The sequence below is a fragment of the Hoplias malabaricus genome, chromosome 1, assembly GCF_029633855.1.
Source record: "Hoplias malabaricus isolate fHopMal1 chromosome 1, fHopMal1.hap1, whole genome shotgun sequence".
Classification (NCBI taxonomy): Eukaryota; Metazoa; Chordata; class Actinopteri; order Characiformes; family Erythrinidae; genus Hoplias; species Hoplias malabaricus.
In genome coordinates, this window is record NC_089800.1 from 21,048,085 (window position 1) to 21,067,904 (window position 19,820).

General features: G+C 42.9%; 2 protein-coding genes across 7 annotated transcripts in view; both read left to right on the plus strand.

Moving 5' to 3' along the window:
• rad54b (RAD54 homolog B) overlaps positions 1–2,598 on the plus strand; it is a 32,491-nt gene extending 29,893 nt beyond the window's left edge. For all 6 annotated transcript variants that reach the window (XM_066675975.1, XM_066676075.1, XM_066676005.1 and 3 more), the window contains one exon: positions 729–2,598. In XM_066675975.1, coding sequence (XP_066532072.1) covers positions 729–940 — 212 coding nt within the window. In that variant the 3' untranslated portion in view covers positions 941–2,598. The remainder of the gene's footprint in view (positions 1–728) is intronic.
• An 8,990-nt stretch (positions 2,599–11,588) lies between these two features.
• gem (GTP binding protein overexpressed in skeletal muscle) lies at positions 11,589–19,089 on the plus strand. Its single transcript, XM_066685982.1, has 4 exons — positions 11,589–12,073; positions 14,216–14,292; positions 14,619–14,808; positions 17,247–19,089. The coding sequence occupies exons 1-4, from the start codon at positions 11,770–11,772 to the stop codon at positions 17,522–17,524; spliced, it is 849 nt and encodes a 282-aa protein (XP_066542079.1). The 5' UTR covers positions 11,589–11,769; the 3' UTR covers positions 17,525–19,089.
• Positions 19,090–19,820: the final 731 nt, after the last annotated feature.

The following is a 19,820-nucleotide window of genomic DNA, read 5'->3' on the forward strand; positions in this document are numbered from 1 at the left end:
GACACTTTTGAGTCTCCAATCCACCTACCAATGTGTGTTTTTGGAGCGTGGGAGGAAACTGGAGCACCCGGAGGAAACCCACGCAGACACAGGGAGAACACACCACACTCCTCACAGACAGTCACCTGGAGGAAACCCACGCAGACACAGGGAGAACACACCACACTCCTCACAGACAGTCACCTGGAGGAAACCCATGCAGACACAGGGAGAACACACCACACTCCTCACAGTCACCTGGAGGAAACCCATGCAGACACAGGGAGAACACATGGTAAATCAAAAGATCAATATTGTAGAAGCTAATTTGACCATAGATTAGAGATGGGAATTCTGGCTCCTTTTAGAGAGTTGGTTCTTTTGGCTCGACTCACTAAAAATGACTGTTTTGGTTCCCAATTGACTCCTCAAATGTTTCGCTGCTTGTTTTTAGTTCACAAACATGTAGTTCAGACACGACTCTGTACTTCCTCCCTCAGTAGACCTGTAGTGTTCCCTCTCTCCCGACCGAGACACAGCAACTTCATGGCACTAATCTGACACAGTGTACATCGTGATATATCATGTGGTCTGATGCCAGCATTAGAACCGGATCGTTCGCGACCGACCCATCACTGAAACACATACTGACACATACTGAAAGAGACATCACTATGTTGTGCTTTTAGTTTTTCTGTAGCTGTTTTGTCATATGTGTGATATCTGTATGTTCTGTGTATATTTGACAGTTGTGGATGAAGAAGAGACTCTGGCCGAAGGGAGGGCGTGTCAGTTGGGTCATCATGCCAGAGGTGGCAGTGTTTCACACAGGGTCAGCATGTCTGAGCTCATGCACTGGAGGCATTTCTCTGGAGCCACTCAATCATATGGTGATGTTTACTTAGACCATGCTCACAGTCACATCACATATGCTTTCCAGAGCACCACTTCTAAACCCTGAAACACATACCATTCTTAATAAAATGAATAAAACCTCTTGTATGAACAAATAAATTATATTTTGGAGTTTGACTCATGTAAATAATCTTCAAAAGCAGTAAAAAAAAGTTCAAAGCAGTAACATGTAAATAAACCACTTTGAAGGATGTATGCAGCAAAAATTAGAAATAAACTTTTCTTATACTGTCCACTTACAGAAATGTTTCAGTGTTATGACATCATGGTTTGTGAATCTGTATTTAGATCTGCAGCTCATTGTTGTTTATATTTTATGAACGTGCGCTTTGTGGGCCATGTAACATATTTAGAAATCTGTTGTCATGTGGTGGAATAAGGCCCCGTCCACACGGATCTGTTTATTCTTAAAAACAGAGGGTTTTGTCTGCGTTTTGGCCCCCCATCCACACGAAAACATTGTTTCAAGTCACTGAAAACAGGTGACCTCTCTCCCTCTACAGCGGACTACATCAGTCATAAACTACACTGTACACACACAGCTCCTCGCTCCCTCTACAGCGGACTACATCAGTCATAAACTACACTGTACACACACAGCTCCTCGCTCCCTCTACAGCGGACTACATCAGTCATAAACTACACTGTACACACACAGCTCCTCGCGCCCTCTACAGTGAAATATATCAGTCATAAACTACACTGTACACACACAGCTCTTCGCTCCCTCTACAGTGAACTACATCAGTCATAAACTACACTGTACACACAACTCCTCACTCCCTCTACAGTGAACTACATCAGTCATAAACTACACTGTACACACAGCTCCTCACTCCGTCTACAGTGAACTACATCAGTCATAAACTACACTGTACACACAGCTCCTCGCTCCCTCTACAGTGAACTACATCAGTCATAAACTACACTGTACACACACAGCTCCTCGCTCCCTCTACAGTGAACTACATCAGTCATAAACTACACTGTACACACACAGCTCTTCGCTCCCTCTACAGCGGACTACATCAGTCATAAACTACACTGTACACACACAGCTCCTCGCTCCCTCTACAGTGAACTACATCAGTCATAAACTACACTGTACACACACAGCTCCTCACTGCCTCTACAGTGAACTACATCAGTCATAAACTACACTGTACACACACAGCTCTTCGCTCCCTCTACAGTGAAATACATCAGTCATAAACTACACTGTACACACAACTCCTCACTCCCTCTACAGTGAACTACATCAGTCATAAACTACACTGTACACACACAGCTCTTCGCTCCCTCTACAGCGGACTACATCAGTCATAAACTACACTGTACACACACAGCTCCTCGCTCCCTCTACAGTGAAATACATCAGTCATAAACTACACTGTACACACAACTCCTCACTCCCTCTACAGTGAACTACATCAGTCATAAACTACACTGTACACACAGCTCCTCACTCCGTCTACAGTGAACTACATCAGTCATAAACTACACTGTACACACACAGCTCCTCACTCCCTCTACAGTGAACTACATCAGTCATAAACTGCACTGTACACACACAGCTCCTCCAGCTATTTTCGTTTTCATCTGGACAGGGATATTTTCAAAATTGGAGAGAGGAACATCTGCTTTTAAATAAAAACTGATCCGTGTGGACAGGGCCTGAGTCACAAACACATGTAGAAATAACAGAATACAAATGTAATTGGAAACATCAACAGAACACAATAACAGTAGATTACTATAGAATATCTATAGATGTGATATTAGTTTACCATGGTCTTACAACGGCAACATCTGACCTGATGCAGTTGGCGTAATGAGTAACAAACTGTTGCTTTAGAGGAAGATCTCGCTGTTAGGCCCAGATGGTGAGAATGATGTAACTGCCAGTCAGATTCAGCGACACTCAGCTCAGAGTTACATAAATAACATCAGAAAGTAAGACTTGTGTATAATAAAGTGTAATCAGAAATAAAGTACCTTAGTTTTCTGCGGCATGAAAGGGGCACTCGGCTTCACAGAGTGACTCAGTGAGATCCAGTCCTTGGACTCGTGTCTGCATGGCAGTGAATTTTAAATCATTAAAGTGTGACATAACAGCAATGAGTCATAGGCCTTTTGTCTTTGTCCGCCACTGTGTAACTGTTTCCGGGGGTGTCAGGTGGGTTTGTCTGGCCTCTTCACTGTTTAAAACTATCCAGAGCATAATAGTGAATCCCTAGCAACTGTTTAGGCTCAGCAGGGTAAGCCTCTATACTACTTCATTCTGAACAGAAGAGAAGATCACAACGTACCACATGCAGCAGATTAAATAATGTTTTTTTATATATACAAAGGCATGGACAAATTTGTTGTTACCATTAAAGCTCATTAAACAATGCTTCTTTCCTTCCGAGCAGTAATTAAACTTAAAATGTAGTAATTTAATTAAAATTCTCATGTAGGGCTGGAGGATACGGCCAATTTATATCACGGTGTATTTCTTAATTCTGATCGATACGAAATAATTCTGATATCAATGTGAACAGTGTAAAATGCACTGAAGAACCCCAAGAACAAAAAAGAAACATGACATCACCCTCAAACATAAACCTCTCAGCTTTATCAGTATTCATATCTTTAAACTACATTTTAAAATGATTGCCAAACTGATGACAGCGCCCTCTAATGACTGTCAGTCAGTGACAAACTCCGTAAATAATGTGTACTGAAATATTGAAAATGTGTTTGAAAATCATATTGTTATTGAAACATTTTATAATGTGATATTTATTGATGTTGAATTATGGTCCATGTGTGCTTACTGCCCCTAGTGTTCACTAGTGTGTGTGTGTGTGTGTGTGTGTAAATGTGTGTTTCACGGCACGGATTGGGCTAAATGCAGAGGAAAAAATTCTTCTGTGTTCAAACACTGTGGCCAATAAAGTGATTCTAATTCAGATTCCATGGGACCATAGCTACAAGAGCAGAAATATAATCAACCCCAGGTTCCACAGAAGTATAGTGCAAATGGTAGAAGAAGAACCAAGGGACATTACCTAAGAGATAAAAGCTCCTAGGTCAAGGTAAATCAGTGTCTGATCACACTAGCCATCTACGTTTTGAGAGACAGTGGGCTCCATGAAAGAAGACCTAGGAGAAGTCAACAATGTTTTTTCGAGACAAAACTGGAGTCACATCACAGAAAGACAGACTGTAAGTGAAAGAAGAGGAGGCTCTGTAGAGTGTTACCCTCTCACTTCTCCCTAGTTCCCCATCTCGTCCTGGAGCAGGGCTCAAACCCACAACCCCAGGACCCTGGAGCAGTGTGACAGAGACACTACCTGCAGAGAACAGAACATATGGCAATAAGGGACTCCAATTATCTTTGGAGTGAGAGATCTCTCTCTAAGTCTGAGTCTCCTTTACTCAGGGATGAGTTTGGAGAAGATCGGAGAAAGTATAAAAAAATTTAGCTAAAAAAAAACTCAAAGGGACGTCCCTTGGAGAATTTTTGGGTGAAATATTTTATTTTCTCCAATCTTCTCCAAACTTCCATCCTGAGTAAAGGAGACTCGGGCTTAATGAGAACTGGTCTTGCTTTCAAGATCTCTCACGCCAAAGCCGAGATCTGATCACACTTCCAATATACATCTCTCCATATTTGAAACAATTTTTCGTGTTAATATATTATTGTATTTGTTAATAATTTCGTAAATTAAACACCACTTTATGACTTTAATCTCTAAATAAATTCCTCATTTTGTAATCGTGGGCTTGATTTTATAAAAGTGGCCCAAACAGACACTAACTCTGTCCACTTCCTGCTGCTGTGTTTGTTGTTAGCATTCAGCACCAAATTTACCAAAGTTATGTTCAGTTGTTTGTTTATTAAAATAATTTTGGAGAGGGTGTTTTATTACAGCACGTTTTATAATAAATACCTGAGCGATATGAAACGTCTCCTCCTGCAGAGGGCAGTGTAGAACTCTACATTTTAAAGTGGCAGTTGTAAGTTTTTGGCCAGATATAAGTGTGTATATACAGATTCATATAATCACCACAGAGAGAAGAGTAGGGAGTAGGGAATATTTATATTAAGTTTAGTTTAGTTCTGTCTCCAGGAACCAGCGCTCAGAGACACGGGATTCGGGTCAGTGGAGCTGGGCCTGGGTCAGAGAGAGAATAACACACCCCTCACTGCCTTTTAACATAGACGAGGTTCCTGTTCTCAACGAGGAACCTGATGAATGATTAAGCAGCAGATGTTTGTCTTGGAGTCCTCCAGCACTGTGAAGGACTGGCGCCCCCTCCAGGGTGTGTCTCGCCATGCACCCAGTGATTCCAGGTAGGCTCCGGACCCACCACCGCAGTGAACTGGGTGAGGGTTGCAGACAATGAATGAATGAATGAATGTTCAAGACAAGCCCCCCAAAAAAAGTATGGTCAGAGTGAGTGGCTTGGTGGGAAAAGCCATGCCTCGAGTTCCTGAGGTTGCTGGTTTGAATCTGGCCCAGGCTCACTGTGGAGGACGGTCAGGAGGAGAGTGGAGAGAGAGAGAGAGAGAGGGGGCAGGAGGGAGAAGGAGGTGAGAGAGGATGGTGGGGGTCTTCCTGCAGAAGCAGCTCCAAAAGTGAGGACTTATTTTTCAGAAACACAGCTTTTCTCCGATCACTGTGTACTCATGTTTGAGGATTTGTTTTTCTTATGAAGGTTTGATGGCATTCAGTCAGTATATAAATGAGGCCAGGTACTGATTATGGATGAGTTTTGGATCACAAATGCTAAATATCTCCAAGGTATTTCTACATTGCTGCCGTTCCACAGCTCCACAGCCCATTTCTGGGGATATTTATACTCCACTAGTACATGCTTAGCACTGGGCATTGTAAAAGTATAAGGTCATGTGCAGCTACTCAGCTGCGTGTCTCATTTTGTTGGCTATGGTTCTCTGTGGATATGGTACAAACTGCACTACTGAATGTCTGTGCCCATAATAAGGGCTCTGTATCATCACTAAGGGGACATACACTGGAGATACCCTGAGTGAACTGGAAATTCAATGTATATACTGTACATACATACGTTTACCCATTTGGAGCATCCCATATCACGCACACAAATCTCAGCAGCTCCCTGCAACATTTCACTGTACACCAGGAATGTCACAGCATTAAGTGATCACATACCATCAGTCTCATGGCAACACTCCAAAAACACACTCCCACACACAGACCAAGGCTTCGAATCTCTGTACAACACCACATACAGAACGTATGGCTTCCAAAAAGTGTGTTCCCTTCAGTGTCATGTGCAGTGCATGTGCACATTACTTTCCAAAATTTGTTAAAGCTACTTTCAGCAGATTCAATCTATCATTTGCTCTCTATCCCTCGCTCCCCCTTATCTGCTTAGCCTTCTTTCTAATGTGCTCTGAAAGAAAGGGATGAATGAACGAGTCGGGAGGAGCTAATCCAGCACTCTGTGGTGATTTCACCCATCCATTCCCATTTCTGTATCCGTATCAGCGCTGTATATAGAAACACAATCAGTATAATCTAGCAATTACATTAATAGCTCTGATTATAATCTGTGATTTCGGCTTCTTGGGCCAGTCCACAGAAAGGAGATAATCTGGGGGGTGGGGGGTGCAAACTTTTTGAGTGTTTGTGTGTGTGCACGTGCATGCTTTTAGGGTCCAGTGTGAGCTGTGATACTGACACATGAGCCAGGGCTTCTGGAAGAATGTGTGACCAAATACAGTCACACTTTGACTTAGGAGATTAATTCCTTCTGTGATGATTTGAAATGAAATGAGGTGAATCTGTTCCAGCCCCAAAAACCACAACAATATTTTTGTTACGTGTTTTTAAATAAGAAAAATGTACTTTTATAAATAACAAATAATACATAAAAATTAATAATACACAATAAAAGAGAATGTAAAGAAAAAAAACAGGTTCTATTAAGTGTATTTACCTTGAAGATCAGAGGAAGATGCTGGTGGAGGGGAAGGAGGTTGGGTGAGTTTTTCTTTTCATGCTCTATCCCTTAACTTCACTTACTCGCTACACACTTAATACTACAAAAAAAACAAAAAAAACAACAAAATAGGTAGACAGCAAAATAACCAAGTGAACTGAACGCTCACTGGGCCACCTAGTGGTGGGAAGCTCGAGCGCTCGAAACTCAGATCTCAGCTCACATCTTAAAGCTAAAAATCGTCTGAGCGACGGCTCGTTTATTGGAGAATTTAAAAGTTGATTCACTCGTAAGTCAAGGTTTCACTGAATCCAGTATTGAGTACTGTTCACATAAAATAACTACATCAAAACGATCCAACACTGAGCTCCCTTTAGAACTGCAGCAAAAAGATTTTGCTAGTATGGGCCACGCCCTATAGTTTGGAATGGGGGGAGGGATGAACTCAGTGGAATTTAGGATGGAGTTCGGAGCGGTTTTGAGCGTGTGTAGAACCAGGCCCCCAAAAGTTACAGGGAAGCGATACGTTGGTGAGCTTCAAAAAGATCACAGATATGGGTGCGTATGTATAAATGATGTGCTTGAGAGGTCCATCGGCCAAGTGTCTGGATGGTATGATCTGAAAGGCATTGATGGTAAGCTGTACATTTATGCATTTGGCAGACGCTTTTATCCAAAGCGACTTACAAAAGAGGAACTAACATTCAAACTACAGCACAATTTATACAAAATACCTTACATTGAGTGCAATATACCAGGAAGTAATAAGTCCATTAAAGGAAGACTTTCAGTGCAAAAGATACTCCCGGAAAGGTTGGGTTTTCAAGGATTTCTTGAATGCGGAGAGGGTTTCTGTTGCTCTGATAGTGCTTGGAAGCTCGTTCCACCAGCACGGTACCAGAGATGAGAATAGCCTCGACTGACCTGTACGGGGGGTTGGCCGTGTTAGTTGGCGCTCCTTTGAGGAACGGAGAGGGCAGGTGCTAACATATGGTTTTAAGAGTCTATAAGCTGTAGAGGCAGCGTGTAAGAGGTTCATAGGGGCTTATAGGGGAAGGGAGTTTAAAGAGAAATATTTGAGAAGAATTGTGAAATTGATCTGTTTTACTGCGTTTAATAGTAAAGACGAGTGTGCTTATATCAAGTATGAGTAGGTCAGATAAACGAGTGGAGAGAACTATAGTGAACAGAAGACGGGGTTGTGATTTCAGAGCAATGGAGGAAGCCAAAAAAAGCTAAAAGGAACATGGCTTCGGGGGTGGCATTGGTAGTTGGTGATACGTAAACGGATCGCAGAGTAGTTAGGCAGCTGTAAAGAATGTGAGAAGAGATAGGTAAGCGTTGAGGTAGATGATGAGGTTCAGTCCTTCTTATTCCTTTAAGGAGCAGAGCGACTTGGTGATGATTAGTAAACGGATGGGGAGAGCCGTAAATCAGTTTGAAAAAGAAATTAATAGCGGCTGCATAGCTTTTTAATGTGGATGAACGGATAGAATATTGAGAGCTAGTGAATGAGAGGAATGCTGTGAAAGAGTGTAGATCGGAATAAGGGAACGGTATAGAGTGTATGTGATGGAAGCGCCGAAAGCATTGCCATCCCGTCCAGTAGGTAGACAAGGTGTTTGGTGCCAGAGATTTCAGGATTAAATCCTGGGATCTTAGAGTCAGATTGCTGAGTGTGTGGGAAGATGGAAGATGAGGTCCGAAAATGGTGGAACCGGAGTAGGATGCAGGTCGGACTGTGGAACCAATAGCTTGAACTTCTGAAATTGGAAACGAGACTGAGAGTCAGCAATAGGGTTAATGTGACCAGGAATGTAAACTGCTTTTAATAGAAATTGATGGACGACTGAGTGCCAAGTGAGGCGGCGAACGAATGGCATGAGACTGAGTGAACTGGAGCGTCCTTTATTAATAATACGAACGACTGATTCATTATCTAAATGGAGAAGGATGACTCGGCCAGTCCATTCATGTCCCCAAAGAACTGCAGCAAAGGCATCGGGAAAGAATTCACGGAGCGCAATAGAGTCACCGGAGTCTAGTCTGGTGCTAGACGGGTGATTTGATCAAGCCAGGAAGATGCGAACCAGTGTCCCTTGTAAAAACCTCCACACCCCACGGACGGGGCTGCGTCGATGAACAAATCAACGTCCTCTGGGTTAGCTAGTGTGTCATTGTAAAAGAAAGAGATGCCATTCCATCTGCCATTCCAACCTGAATTGTAGCTCTGAAGCACAGGCTTGATCCAGGGAGATTAACTGAGAGAGAGAAAGGCAGAAGAGGCTAGGTGCAGCAAATGAGAGATGAAGGAACGACCTTTTGGGAAAACACTCGTGGTGAAATTAAGATGCCCCAAGAGACAGTAAAGTTCCAAGTCGAGTGCACCCCAGTAGGAAGGAATGTTCTACTGCTGCAAGCGGGCGGCGACCCGTGCGGAGAAAAGCCAATGGTAGTCGTAAAAACCAGAGCCTCCAAAACGGACTGCGAGGTCGAGAATGATGGCAAGATAATCGTCCAGTTCCTGCCTGCAGGCAGGGAAAGAGGAGCACAGCATGTCGCGGTAGAGGGAAAATTCGAGTGCGAATTCGGAAGTCATCAGGAGTTTGGAAGCTCTGTGCTCTGAAGTCTTCAATGAGAGGGTCACGTCCCTCACGTCAATGGAGCAAGGTGCTGCACAGGAAGCTGAGGGAATCAATAGAGAGGACGGGTCAACGTCCGCACCTTGGAGAATCCGCTGATGAAGGGTAGACTGCACCAGGGGTGGATTGAAGACACAAGCATGGGGAGGAGGAGCTAGAGCAGTGGTGAAAAGAGAGAATATGGTGTCAGGAGCCCGGGGCGCCGGGGCGAGAGGTTGACTTGCAAAACCTGCAAAGAGAGAATCATTATGATAAAAAACGGGGTGCTGCGTGCCCATGAAGGGTAGGGGTTGGGATGATAAAGGGAGGGGGTGGGATGATAAGGGTAGAGGTTGGGATGATAAGGGTAGGGGTTGGGATGATAAAGGGAGGGGGTGGGATGATAAGGAAAAAACAGGGTAGGTGGAAGAAGTAGTAGCAGGGAGAGAGAGAACAGGAAGATTAGAAGCATGTAAAAGGGGAAAAAACAGAAGTTGGGGCATGGTCGGGCCCAGTAGTGCAGACAGGAACTAGATCCGTGGCACCAGCAGGGGGCACTGAGCTGGGGAGGGTGGCCCTCGCAGGTCGTCCTCAGCGCCACGTCGCAGGTGCAGTAACGTCATCGTGCGATGGCGCAGGTTGAGCAGGTAAGACCCCACCCTCCGGGGTAGAAGCGGTAAACAGCGAAAAAAGAGGGTCCTGAAAAAAAAGGGGCTGAACGAGTCAAGGGGATACCGCGGTCTCGGAGTACTTTCTGGAGGCCCGCCACAGTCTAGTCGGAGATGGACGGAGAAGCCGGTGAAGCCGAATCGGGCCGTACTCGTCCGATGGTGAAGGAGGGCTGCCGAGCGCACTGGTCACGGAGATGAGACCGCTGGGAAGGAGGAGGAGAATTAGGAGAGAGTGACAAGAGAATGACGAGAGTGTGCGGAGGAGCTTGGAGCAGCTGAAGTGGCAGGTGAGGCAGGCACAACGACTGTCGAACGCAGTCTCTTAGTGCTGTCTTAGTGGGGGGAAGGAGCATGGGCGTGGCCCAACTCCCAAAATTCTGTTATAGTATAATTCCAATTCAGCAGAATAATTTATGTGTCTGTCTTTAGGATCCAGAGGCCTAAAATGGATCCTAAAAACAATGTAACTAAATGAATATAAATAAATAAATTAGCGTCTACATTCATTCATTCATTGTCTGTAAGCGCTCGTCCAGTTTAGGGTGTGGTTGGTCTGGAGCCTACCCGGACCCATTGGGTGCAAGGCGGGAACACCAAACGCACCCTGAAGGGGGCAGCAGTCTTTAACAGGGCGACACATACGCACACACACACACACTCACTCACCTATGGACAGTTTTCAGATGCCAGTCCACCTGGTTCTGTTGTTACAGATTATAGAATAAAGAATAATTAAATGTATTCTGGTTCATTTTTGACGATTCTACAACCTTCTATAAATGGAAGACCAATGCGGGACCAAAATCTCAACGGCTTTCTAGCATTTTCCTTCAAGTGCAATAAGTTGTTTAGTGATTATTTAAACTTTGTGGAACGTTTCACATAACACCCACGTTTAGAATTATTTAAAAAAAAATCTACATTTCAAAATGTGTTCTCTGCGCTTTAAGTTTCGAGGGAAGTAAATAAAATTAATGGTTTTGATATAACAGTCGCACAATCGTGCAATAGGCGGCTCTTGACCGTTAGGCGGCGAAAGGCAGTCTTTCCCTAGAGAGTGGCAGTACGAGACAACACGATTAATCTCGAGTCAATTAAAGGAGTCGATTCTTTCATTCCACTAGATGTCCAATTAAACGATTTGTTGATTCACGGGTCACGTAAAACTGATTTACATTTATCTTCACATAAACGGAAATGTATTTTGATACACAAACCGATTTTCTGAATAAAGAAAGTACATGATGTCTGGTCTTTGTACCAGTCCGGCCCAGTACGTAGACTATAGCTTACCGAAATGGATTCAGTTGTTAGTCGTTTAACCGTTCAACTCACTGAGCGAAACGAATCGATTCATATGAATCATTTTTCTATAAAGCTCGTTACGCCGCGGATTAATCACACAAAAAACACCGGTCTGGTCGTTCACCAGAACGGGGTTCATTCCGAGCCTAGGGGACCACTCTGGCTCTCCACAGAGCCCCTCTTTTCTCGGTTTCCGAAGTCCCTGCTCCTCCCCAGCCATGTGCCACTTGTTTCCAAACGACTCTCAAACTTGTTAACGGTCACCGGTCAGTTATCGTTTCTCATCGCGCTCGTGCGGCGGGATGACTTTGCTCGCGAGCGTGCGGCGCCACAGCGTGCGCGTTCAGCAGCGCCTCCGCCGCTGGAGCATCTGCGGCTCGGAAGGCGGGCAGCTTCTGAGCACGGGAGCGCGCGTTCCCAATGAGGAAACCCCGCGCTCGCGCTTGTCCTGCCCGTGCTCCACAGAGCTCCTCACGCCACCGCCGAGCGCCAGCGGCCCCTTCACCGTCGCGTTGCTCGGGGACGACGGCGTGGGTAAGACCGCGCTCGCCAGCATTTTCGCCGGAGCCGCGGACAGCATGCAGTGCGACTGCGAACCGTACGCAGGTAAACAACACATCACTACAACACAGTCAGCCTTCAGATCACTGCAGCCAGAAATGCAGGACTTTAAATTAAGGCGTGCAAATGATTTAATAACACGTGGGGACGATAAAACCTATTTAATACTTTGTTCTCATGAATTTAATATCTATTTTCTGTTTCATTAAGTCGTTTCCATGCTTTTAACAGCTCCATGCCTTATTAGGTCGTTCCCTTGGCTTTTTATTTAATTTTATAAATTTATTTTAAAATGATGTCCAGCAGGTCAAAGTAAAACAAGTTACAGAATACAGAAAAATAAGTTAGACTATTTGTAGTAAATGTCACTTCTGCACATATGAAGATATTAGTTTATGCGCTGTGAGACAACTGTCTGTAACTTTAATTAGGGAACACAATTTTACTGTAGATGTTAAAGTTGTGTTGATGTCATTCGCCCCATTTCATCTCCAGGACTTTTATTGTGTTCTTTTATTCTCCACAGTTGTATAATGAAAGATTACAGAGATCCCCCTCTCCTTCTAGAGAAGAGAATGTAATGAACCTTTAGGAAACACAACTGGACTTTAACACCACTGCTGTACCTTTATAGATACACTACACTGTTTGTACCTTTAAAGATACACTACACTATTTGTACCTTTAAAGATACACTACACTGTTCGAACCCTTTAAAGATACACTACACTGTTTGGCCCGTTAAACATACACTACACTGTTTGGCCCGTTAAACATACACTACACTGTTCGGACCCTTTAAAGATACACTACACTGTTCGAACCCTTTAAAGATACACTACACTGTTTGGACCCTTTAAAGATACACTACACTGTTCGGACCTTTAAAGATACACTACACTGTTCGGACCCTTTAAAGATACACTACACTGTTCGAACCCTTTAAAGATACACTACACTGTTTGGCCCGTTAAACATACACTACACTGTTCGGACCTTTAAAGATACACTACACTGTTCGAACCCTTTAAAGATACACTACACTGTTTGGCCCGTTAAACATACACTACACTGTTCGGACCTTTAAAGATACACTACACTGTTCGAACCCTTTAAAGATACACTACACTGTTTGGCCCGTTAAACATACACTACACTGTTCGGACCCTTTAAAGATACACTACACTGTTTGAACCCTTTAAAGATACACTACACTGTTCGGACCTTTAAAGATACACTACACTGTTCGGACCTTTAAAGATACACTACACTGTTCGAACCCTTTAAAGATACACTACACTGTTTGGCCCGTTAAACATACACTACACTGTTCGGACCTTTAAAGATACACTACACTGTTCGAACCCTTTAAAGATACACTACACTGTTTGGCCCGTTAAACATACACTACACTGTTCGGACCCTTTAAAGATACACTACACTGTTCGAACCCTTTAAAGATACACTACACTGTTCGGACCTTTAAAGATACACTACACTGTTCGGACCCTTTAAAGATACACTACACTGTTCGAACCCTTTAAAGATACACTACACTGTTCGGACCTTTAAAGATACACTACACTGTTCGGACCCTTTAAAGATACACTACACTGTTTGGACCCTTTAAAGATACACTACAATGCTTTGTACCTTTAGCGACAGTACTGATCCTGTACCGTAGCTTTAGTGAGTGTATGTTATGCTTATTGTTTCTATATGCTAATCTCAGCAAATAGTTGTGCATCAAAAAACTGCCTATATTAACAAAACACACATTTCCACCAGGAGTACCCCAACATTTCGTACTAGTTTACACGTCCAGCTTTAGTTTGATGACTTAGTTTACTGAGATAAACAAATGTGTATTGGTAAAAGTACATTTAACATATCACCAGTTATCTATTCAGAAATCTCAGCCAGTTTTATAAGCATGATGTTAATGCTGGGATTTTGAGCTGGGAAATACTCGTGTGGGGACCTGGCTACTGTATGTAGACTCATTAAATTACTAATATCATTTTTGTTTGGCAACAACTATTAGAATAACTTTATCACTCAGGTCCTATGGGAAACAGTAATAGTGTTTCTTAGGCTCAGAGTGTTGTAACTTTAAATGAGGTCAGCTCTGGATTTAAGATCTGGTTTCATGGATTCTGTTTGTTGCTGACGTGCCTTTTCTCACAGGTGAGATGGTGGAGCAGCACATGACGGTGGACGGAGAAAGCGCAACCGTTACCTTAATGGACATGTGGGATTCACAGGTATCAGACACACATTCCTCACATCTTTTACTGCAACTTGTTGTACATGAACTTACATTCCAAGTAAAGAAGGTTTTAGTCTTCTTGTTTAATATTGATGACTCTTGGAATTGTATTCAACTCAAATCAAATGAATTAATCTTCCTCTCTTTCTGTGTTTTAATCTCAACTAAAATCCTACCTGTTCTCTACTTCTTTCACCTATCCTCCTCTGGTCAATCTGCCTACACATTATTGACAGAAAATGACCCTATACATCACATAAGTCTGCAGTTAGCCTGTGTGTATACCAGTGGAGAAATATCATAGTCTCGTCTTCTTTACAGAAATCAGATAGCTGCTCGCAGGCCGGAGACGCCTTCATCATCGTCTACTCTATCACAGACAGAGCCAGTTTCCAGCGAGCATCTGAACTACGCGTGCAGCTGCGGCGTGAACGTGAGGCTCATCATACTCCAATCATCCTCGTGGGCAACAAGTGTGACTTAGTACGGCGGAGAGAGGTGTCCGTCAATGGTAGGTTCTAACCACAATGCTCTTGGCTTTGATTTTATTGAACGCATTGGGAGAACTATGGAATTGTCAAATAGCAAGGAGTGTTTGTCCAGTTTCTCTCTGAAAATCCCAAAGCATCCAAACACTGTGTCCAAACAGGGGTGTTTCTTGACGACATGTTGTACTACGGCAAACAAAATTGACTTCTCCATCAGCCCTAGTAGGTGCCTTTACTAAAAAGCCTGTTGAACACAATGATTTAAGTGATTTAATACTAAGGTGGGTGTTACTCGGCCATGGTACAGAAATGAAGAACAGATGAACTCTAGAGAAAGCGTTATTAATGAAAAAAAGGGGTTTGAAACTTCTATTTTGCACCATTTCCCAAAATTGCGTCCGTGTTTCCTCACATGGGTTATGCTGAAGATGTGAGGGAACTGTGTTACTGAACCTCTGCAGCTCCTAATTTCATATGAAATTGTCTAGAATTGAATGATTCATAAAAGAAAGGCTTTAAAAACATGCTTAGGTCGGGTGGTGTTACAGGCTCTGACATCTGATGATGACTTGATGATTTGATGATTTTCTGTCATCAGGGAATGTCTTATCGTTTGCTTTAGTGGTGTTTAATGTTTATTTGGCAAGTGGTTATAAAGAAAAATGTATAGATGAACTATAATGACCTTGTCTGTTGTGTAGCTGACTTTCTTTAAAATATTTATGAATATATTACAACGTGCAAACAAAATAAACTGTCTCTGACTGAACGCATTAGCTGCTGTAGCTTTTGGAAAGATGCTGGTGCATTATGGGAAATGTAGTTCCTGTAGTGTACTTGCGCTGTTCATTCTGTAGTTCTGCTCAGCAGTCCAGGATGAAATGTTCTTTTTACCGCTGTGATTTTAGCGGGGCACTTATTAGATTAGATTTAATTTATTGTCACATACAAAGTTATACAAGTACAACAATGCAGCGAAATGATTTTTTCGTCTGTCCACTCGCCCAACAGGCGTTAGGTCTGCGCAACAGACGCGACGGCAGCAGATGCACCGCGCCATCTTACAGTTAGAAAAACAGCAGGATTACAACAGGGAAGTGGTGTTAAAAAAAAGGTCCCAGACTGTGCCTTGAGAAAAAAACAACACCTTTAGCACACAAAGCAATACAAACAGATAGTTTCAATGACGTAGACATAAGCAGTCGGAGGCGTGTTCAAGGGGGAAAGTTGGGGGGGGGGGGGGGGTTAGGTTCAGTTCGTGAAAATGTCCAAGATGTAGTATCGGTCACGTGTCCTTGAGCCCCCAGCTCAGACAGGGGAGGTGCAGCAGATCTCCATGACGACCGTTCCCTCTGGAGGAGTTGAAATTATCAGCAGCCAAGGCCACTGATAGCAGGGGCAGCTAAAACAGATGAAGTTCAGCTTTTTAGAATCAGAGATGTGAGCTGAATTTTAGCTATAGTCCCTCTGATTCAAAGTTCCAATTTTGCACTGGTCTTCCAGACGTTCAATCTTCGTGTTCAAAGCCGTTAGTTGCTCCTTGATGGAATCAAAGCTTCTACTGACAGTCCCAGTCTGTACGCCAACGGCTCTGCCCATCCCATCAATCATGTTGGTCAGTTTCTTTGGGCTGTTTACAACTGACTCAACTCTTCTAATTTTCCGATAGACCAGGGCACCACCTAATCCAATCAGCAGAAAGCCCATGGTTGTAAATCCAAATAGGTATACATCTTCGATGTCCTCAATGGAAAGAGGCACCAGACATACCACATGCCACTTCTCCCATCCATCCATCCAGGACACGTGTTCTGGTAAAATGGGCCTAGTGACACCCCTGTGTCCAAAAATAAGTAATGCAACTGCATTCACTAATGATTTCATGAATGAATGGCAACAAAAGAGTCTCAGAAACAGAGACACAACATTTAATGAGTCGATCCCCAGGACCGGCAGGAACATTCACGGCTGAAGTGCCCTTGAGCAAGGCACCGAAACCCCAAACACTCCCTGGGCACCGGGGATGGGCTGCTCTGGGTGCATATGTGTGTGCACTCACTGCTACAGATGGGTTACATGCGGAAGACACATTTTGTTGTACATTGTACAATGACCAATAATTGCACATTTATTAATGTTGGACGAGGTTTACACAAAGTCGATTAGACTGGAGGTTTTTCTGGTTCCTCTAATGGTTTGAAAAAAACACTTGATATTGGCTGATTAGATTGGACTAGACCACCAGAGATTATGTTTTCAATGGCATTTCAGCACTTGAGCTCATCTCAGAGTTGTTTAGTGATAGCTCAGATTCTCAATTCCTTCATGATGTTTTGAGGAAACCCCATGAATGTGTTTTCACAGCTACACAGTCTAAAAAAAACTAATAAAACTGAATGATGTTTGAGGTTTTGCCGTAGTTCTGCTGAGACCCTTTTTGTTTGTCTTTTCTTCCCTGCAGAGGGCCGTGCGTGTGCGATGGTTTTTGACTGCAAGTTCATTGAAACATCAGCCGCAATGCAGCACAATGTGTGGCCGCTGTTTGAAGGCATCGTTCGCCAGCTCCGCCTGCGGAGGGACAGCGCTGAGGCCATCAGCCGATGGCAAGCTCAGAACCAGCAGCAAGAGAGTGTCCCCAAGAAAGCCAAGCGCTTTATCGATAAACTGGTGGCCAAAAAGAACAAGAATGCAGCGTTCAAACTGAAATCCAAATCCTGCCATGATTTATCAGTCCTGTGACCTCTTGACCTCTACCTGGAGTGTGTGTGTGTCGGGGGGGTGGTGAAGCTTGACCGATATATAGGATGGCAGATAATATCAGCAAATATTGAGATTCTGGGGATTTATCAGTATTTGCACCAATGAAGCCACAAATCATGGTTTGTTTTATAACCTGTGTCCCCTTCCGGGTGATTGTCTGTGAGGAGTGTGGTGTGTTCTCTCTGTGTCTGCGTGGGTTTCCTCTGGGTGACTGTCTGTGAGGAGTTTGGTGTGTTCTCCCTGTGTCTGCGTGGGTTTCCTCCAGGTGACTGTCTGTGAGGAGTGTGGTGTGTTCTCTCTGTGTCTGCGTGGGTTTCTTCCGGGTGCTCCGGTTTCCTCCCACGCTCCAAAAACACATGTTGGTAGGTGGATTGGAGACTCAAAAGTGTCCGTAGGTGTGAGTGTGTGAGTGAATGTGTGAGTGCCCTGTAAAGAACTGGTGCCTCCTCCAGGGTGTGTTCCTGCATTGCACCCAGTGATTCTGGGTAGGCTCTGGACCCACCGCCGCCCTGAACTGGTTACGGGTTACAGACAATCAATCAATAAATTAATTAATTTTTCGTGAATTTACTTTCCTCCTGCTCGCAAAATAGTTTTCTCTTTTTTATTCAGTAATTTGTTTAACATATTTTCATTAGAATATTTATTCCTTATGTAAGCACATGATACTTTATGGAATCTCTTCTGAAATGTCTGCTTTTAGACAGAAATAATATGAATGTAGGGTGGTCGCTGACTAATGCAGAGTATGGCTATATTTGCTGGAATTATCAGGTCTCAGGGAGTTTAGCTTGGTTTAACTGGTATCTCCATTGCTAAATTTAACGTAAACAGGAAATGTGAAGAATTGTTTGCATCCTAATGTGTGGAATTTACCTCAGAGGAGGAACAAAATAAATTGTGTTCCAAAATATACCCCTCACCTTTTTGCATTGGTGTCTGAAAACATACAGAATATCATTTGGATTCTTACAAAACCACCTTCCCTGCCAGGGGCAATAGACACAGTGTATGTTAACAGACATGGACTGCCCATGCTACACTCGGTCATATGCAACAGCATGTGACTAATGCAGAATTATGATGAGCAAAACTGAGCCGTGGTAGTGTACATCATTATTTATTTTCCTGTAATAGTCCTCTAACATTTCCCAATAAAGGAATCAGTGAATTAGTGAAATGGGGATCGTCTCAAACCCCCACTTCACTGGCAGGTGAACGCAGGGAGGACGTCTTAAAAAGTGAGATAATTGAGAATGTACTTTCACAAGGTGTGGAGGAGCTAGTAATGAGCGGTCAGTGTGTATTTGCTGTTCTAGTTTTGAGCTTTCAGCACCATCTGTGATGGACCAAAGTCAAACTCTGCCCACATCCTCCGGCTGCTCAGAGTTCATTAGGAGTCCCTCTGCAGATATAAACAAGCCTTTCAATCGCCTACTGACAGTTTCATGTGCTTTTTTTCTTTTTCCCAGATACATAATACTGTGTATTAGTACATTAGCTGTAATACAATAGTGTGTGTACACTTAAAATGTATTGTACCACAGTGTGTAAATATCTATTTTCCATGTTGATGTTTTTCAACCAAATTTGTAATTTCATACAAAAATAAATGCCTATTTTCACATATTAAGATTTATATTTCTTGATTTGGAAGAATTTGATATATTGTACAATTTGACACAATATTACATGAAATTGATTTAAAAAAATCAGAATATTTAATGGAATAAAATGTATTCAACACAATTATTGTCTCTGAGTTTAATCACTTTGGCAATAATTAAGTTTATATATTTCATTCTTTGGAAGAAAAAAAGCGAACTGATCCCCATCCCCCCAATCATGGTGAATTCAGCTATTTTAATGTTGCAACCACTGTGAACAGAAGACCTTCAATTTCTTTTTGTGAATTCATACAAAACACTTTCCATGTTTTGTCTTGTTTGTTTATGAACACTGGCATACAATGCATACTTTTTTTTTATTATTAATCTTAAACTGAATTAAGTTGGGTTGTACCTGATGGACAGTTTGCCTTCAGTGTTTTATGCTTAATGACAATTTTAATAGATTTAAAAGAGTGACTCTGGTGCATTTTTTTTTACCTAAAATGAGTCGATTAATCCAGAGTCTTGTTATAGAAATGATAATAGGGCTTTAGAGTCATAATAAATCATGATACTTTTTGTAGTTGGGTACATTTGAAGCCAAATACTTTTGTACTTTTACTCAAGTGGAGATCTAAACAGGGGGCTTTTACTGCCTTGTGTAT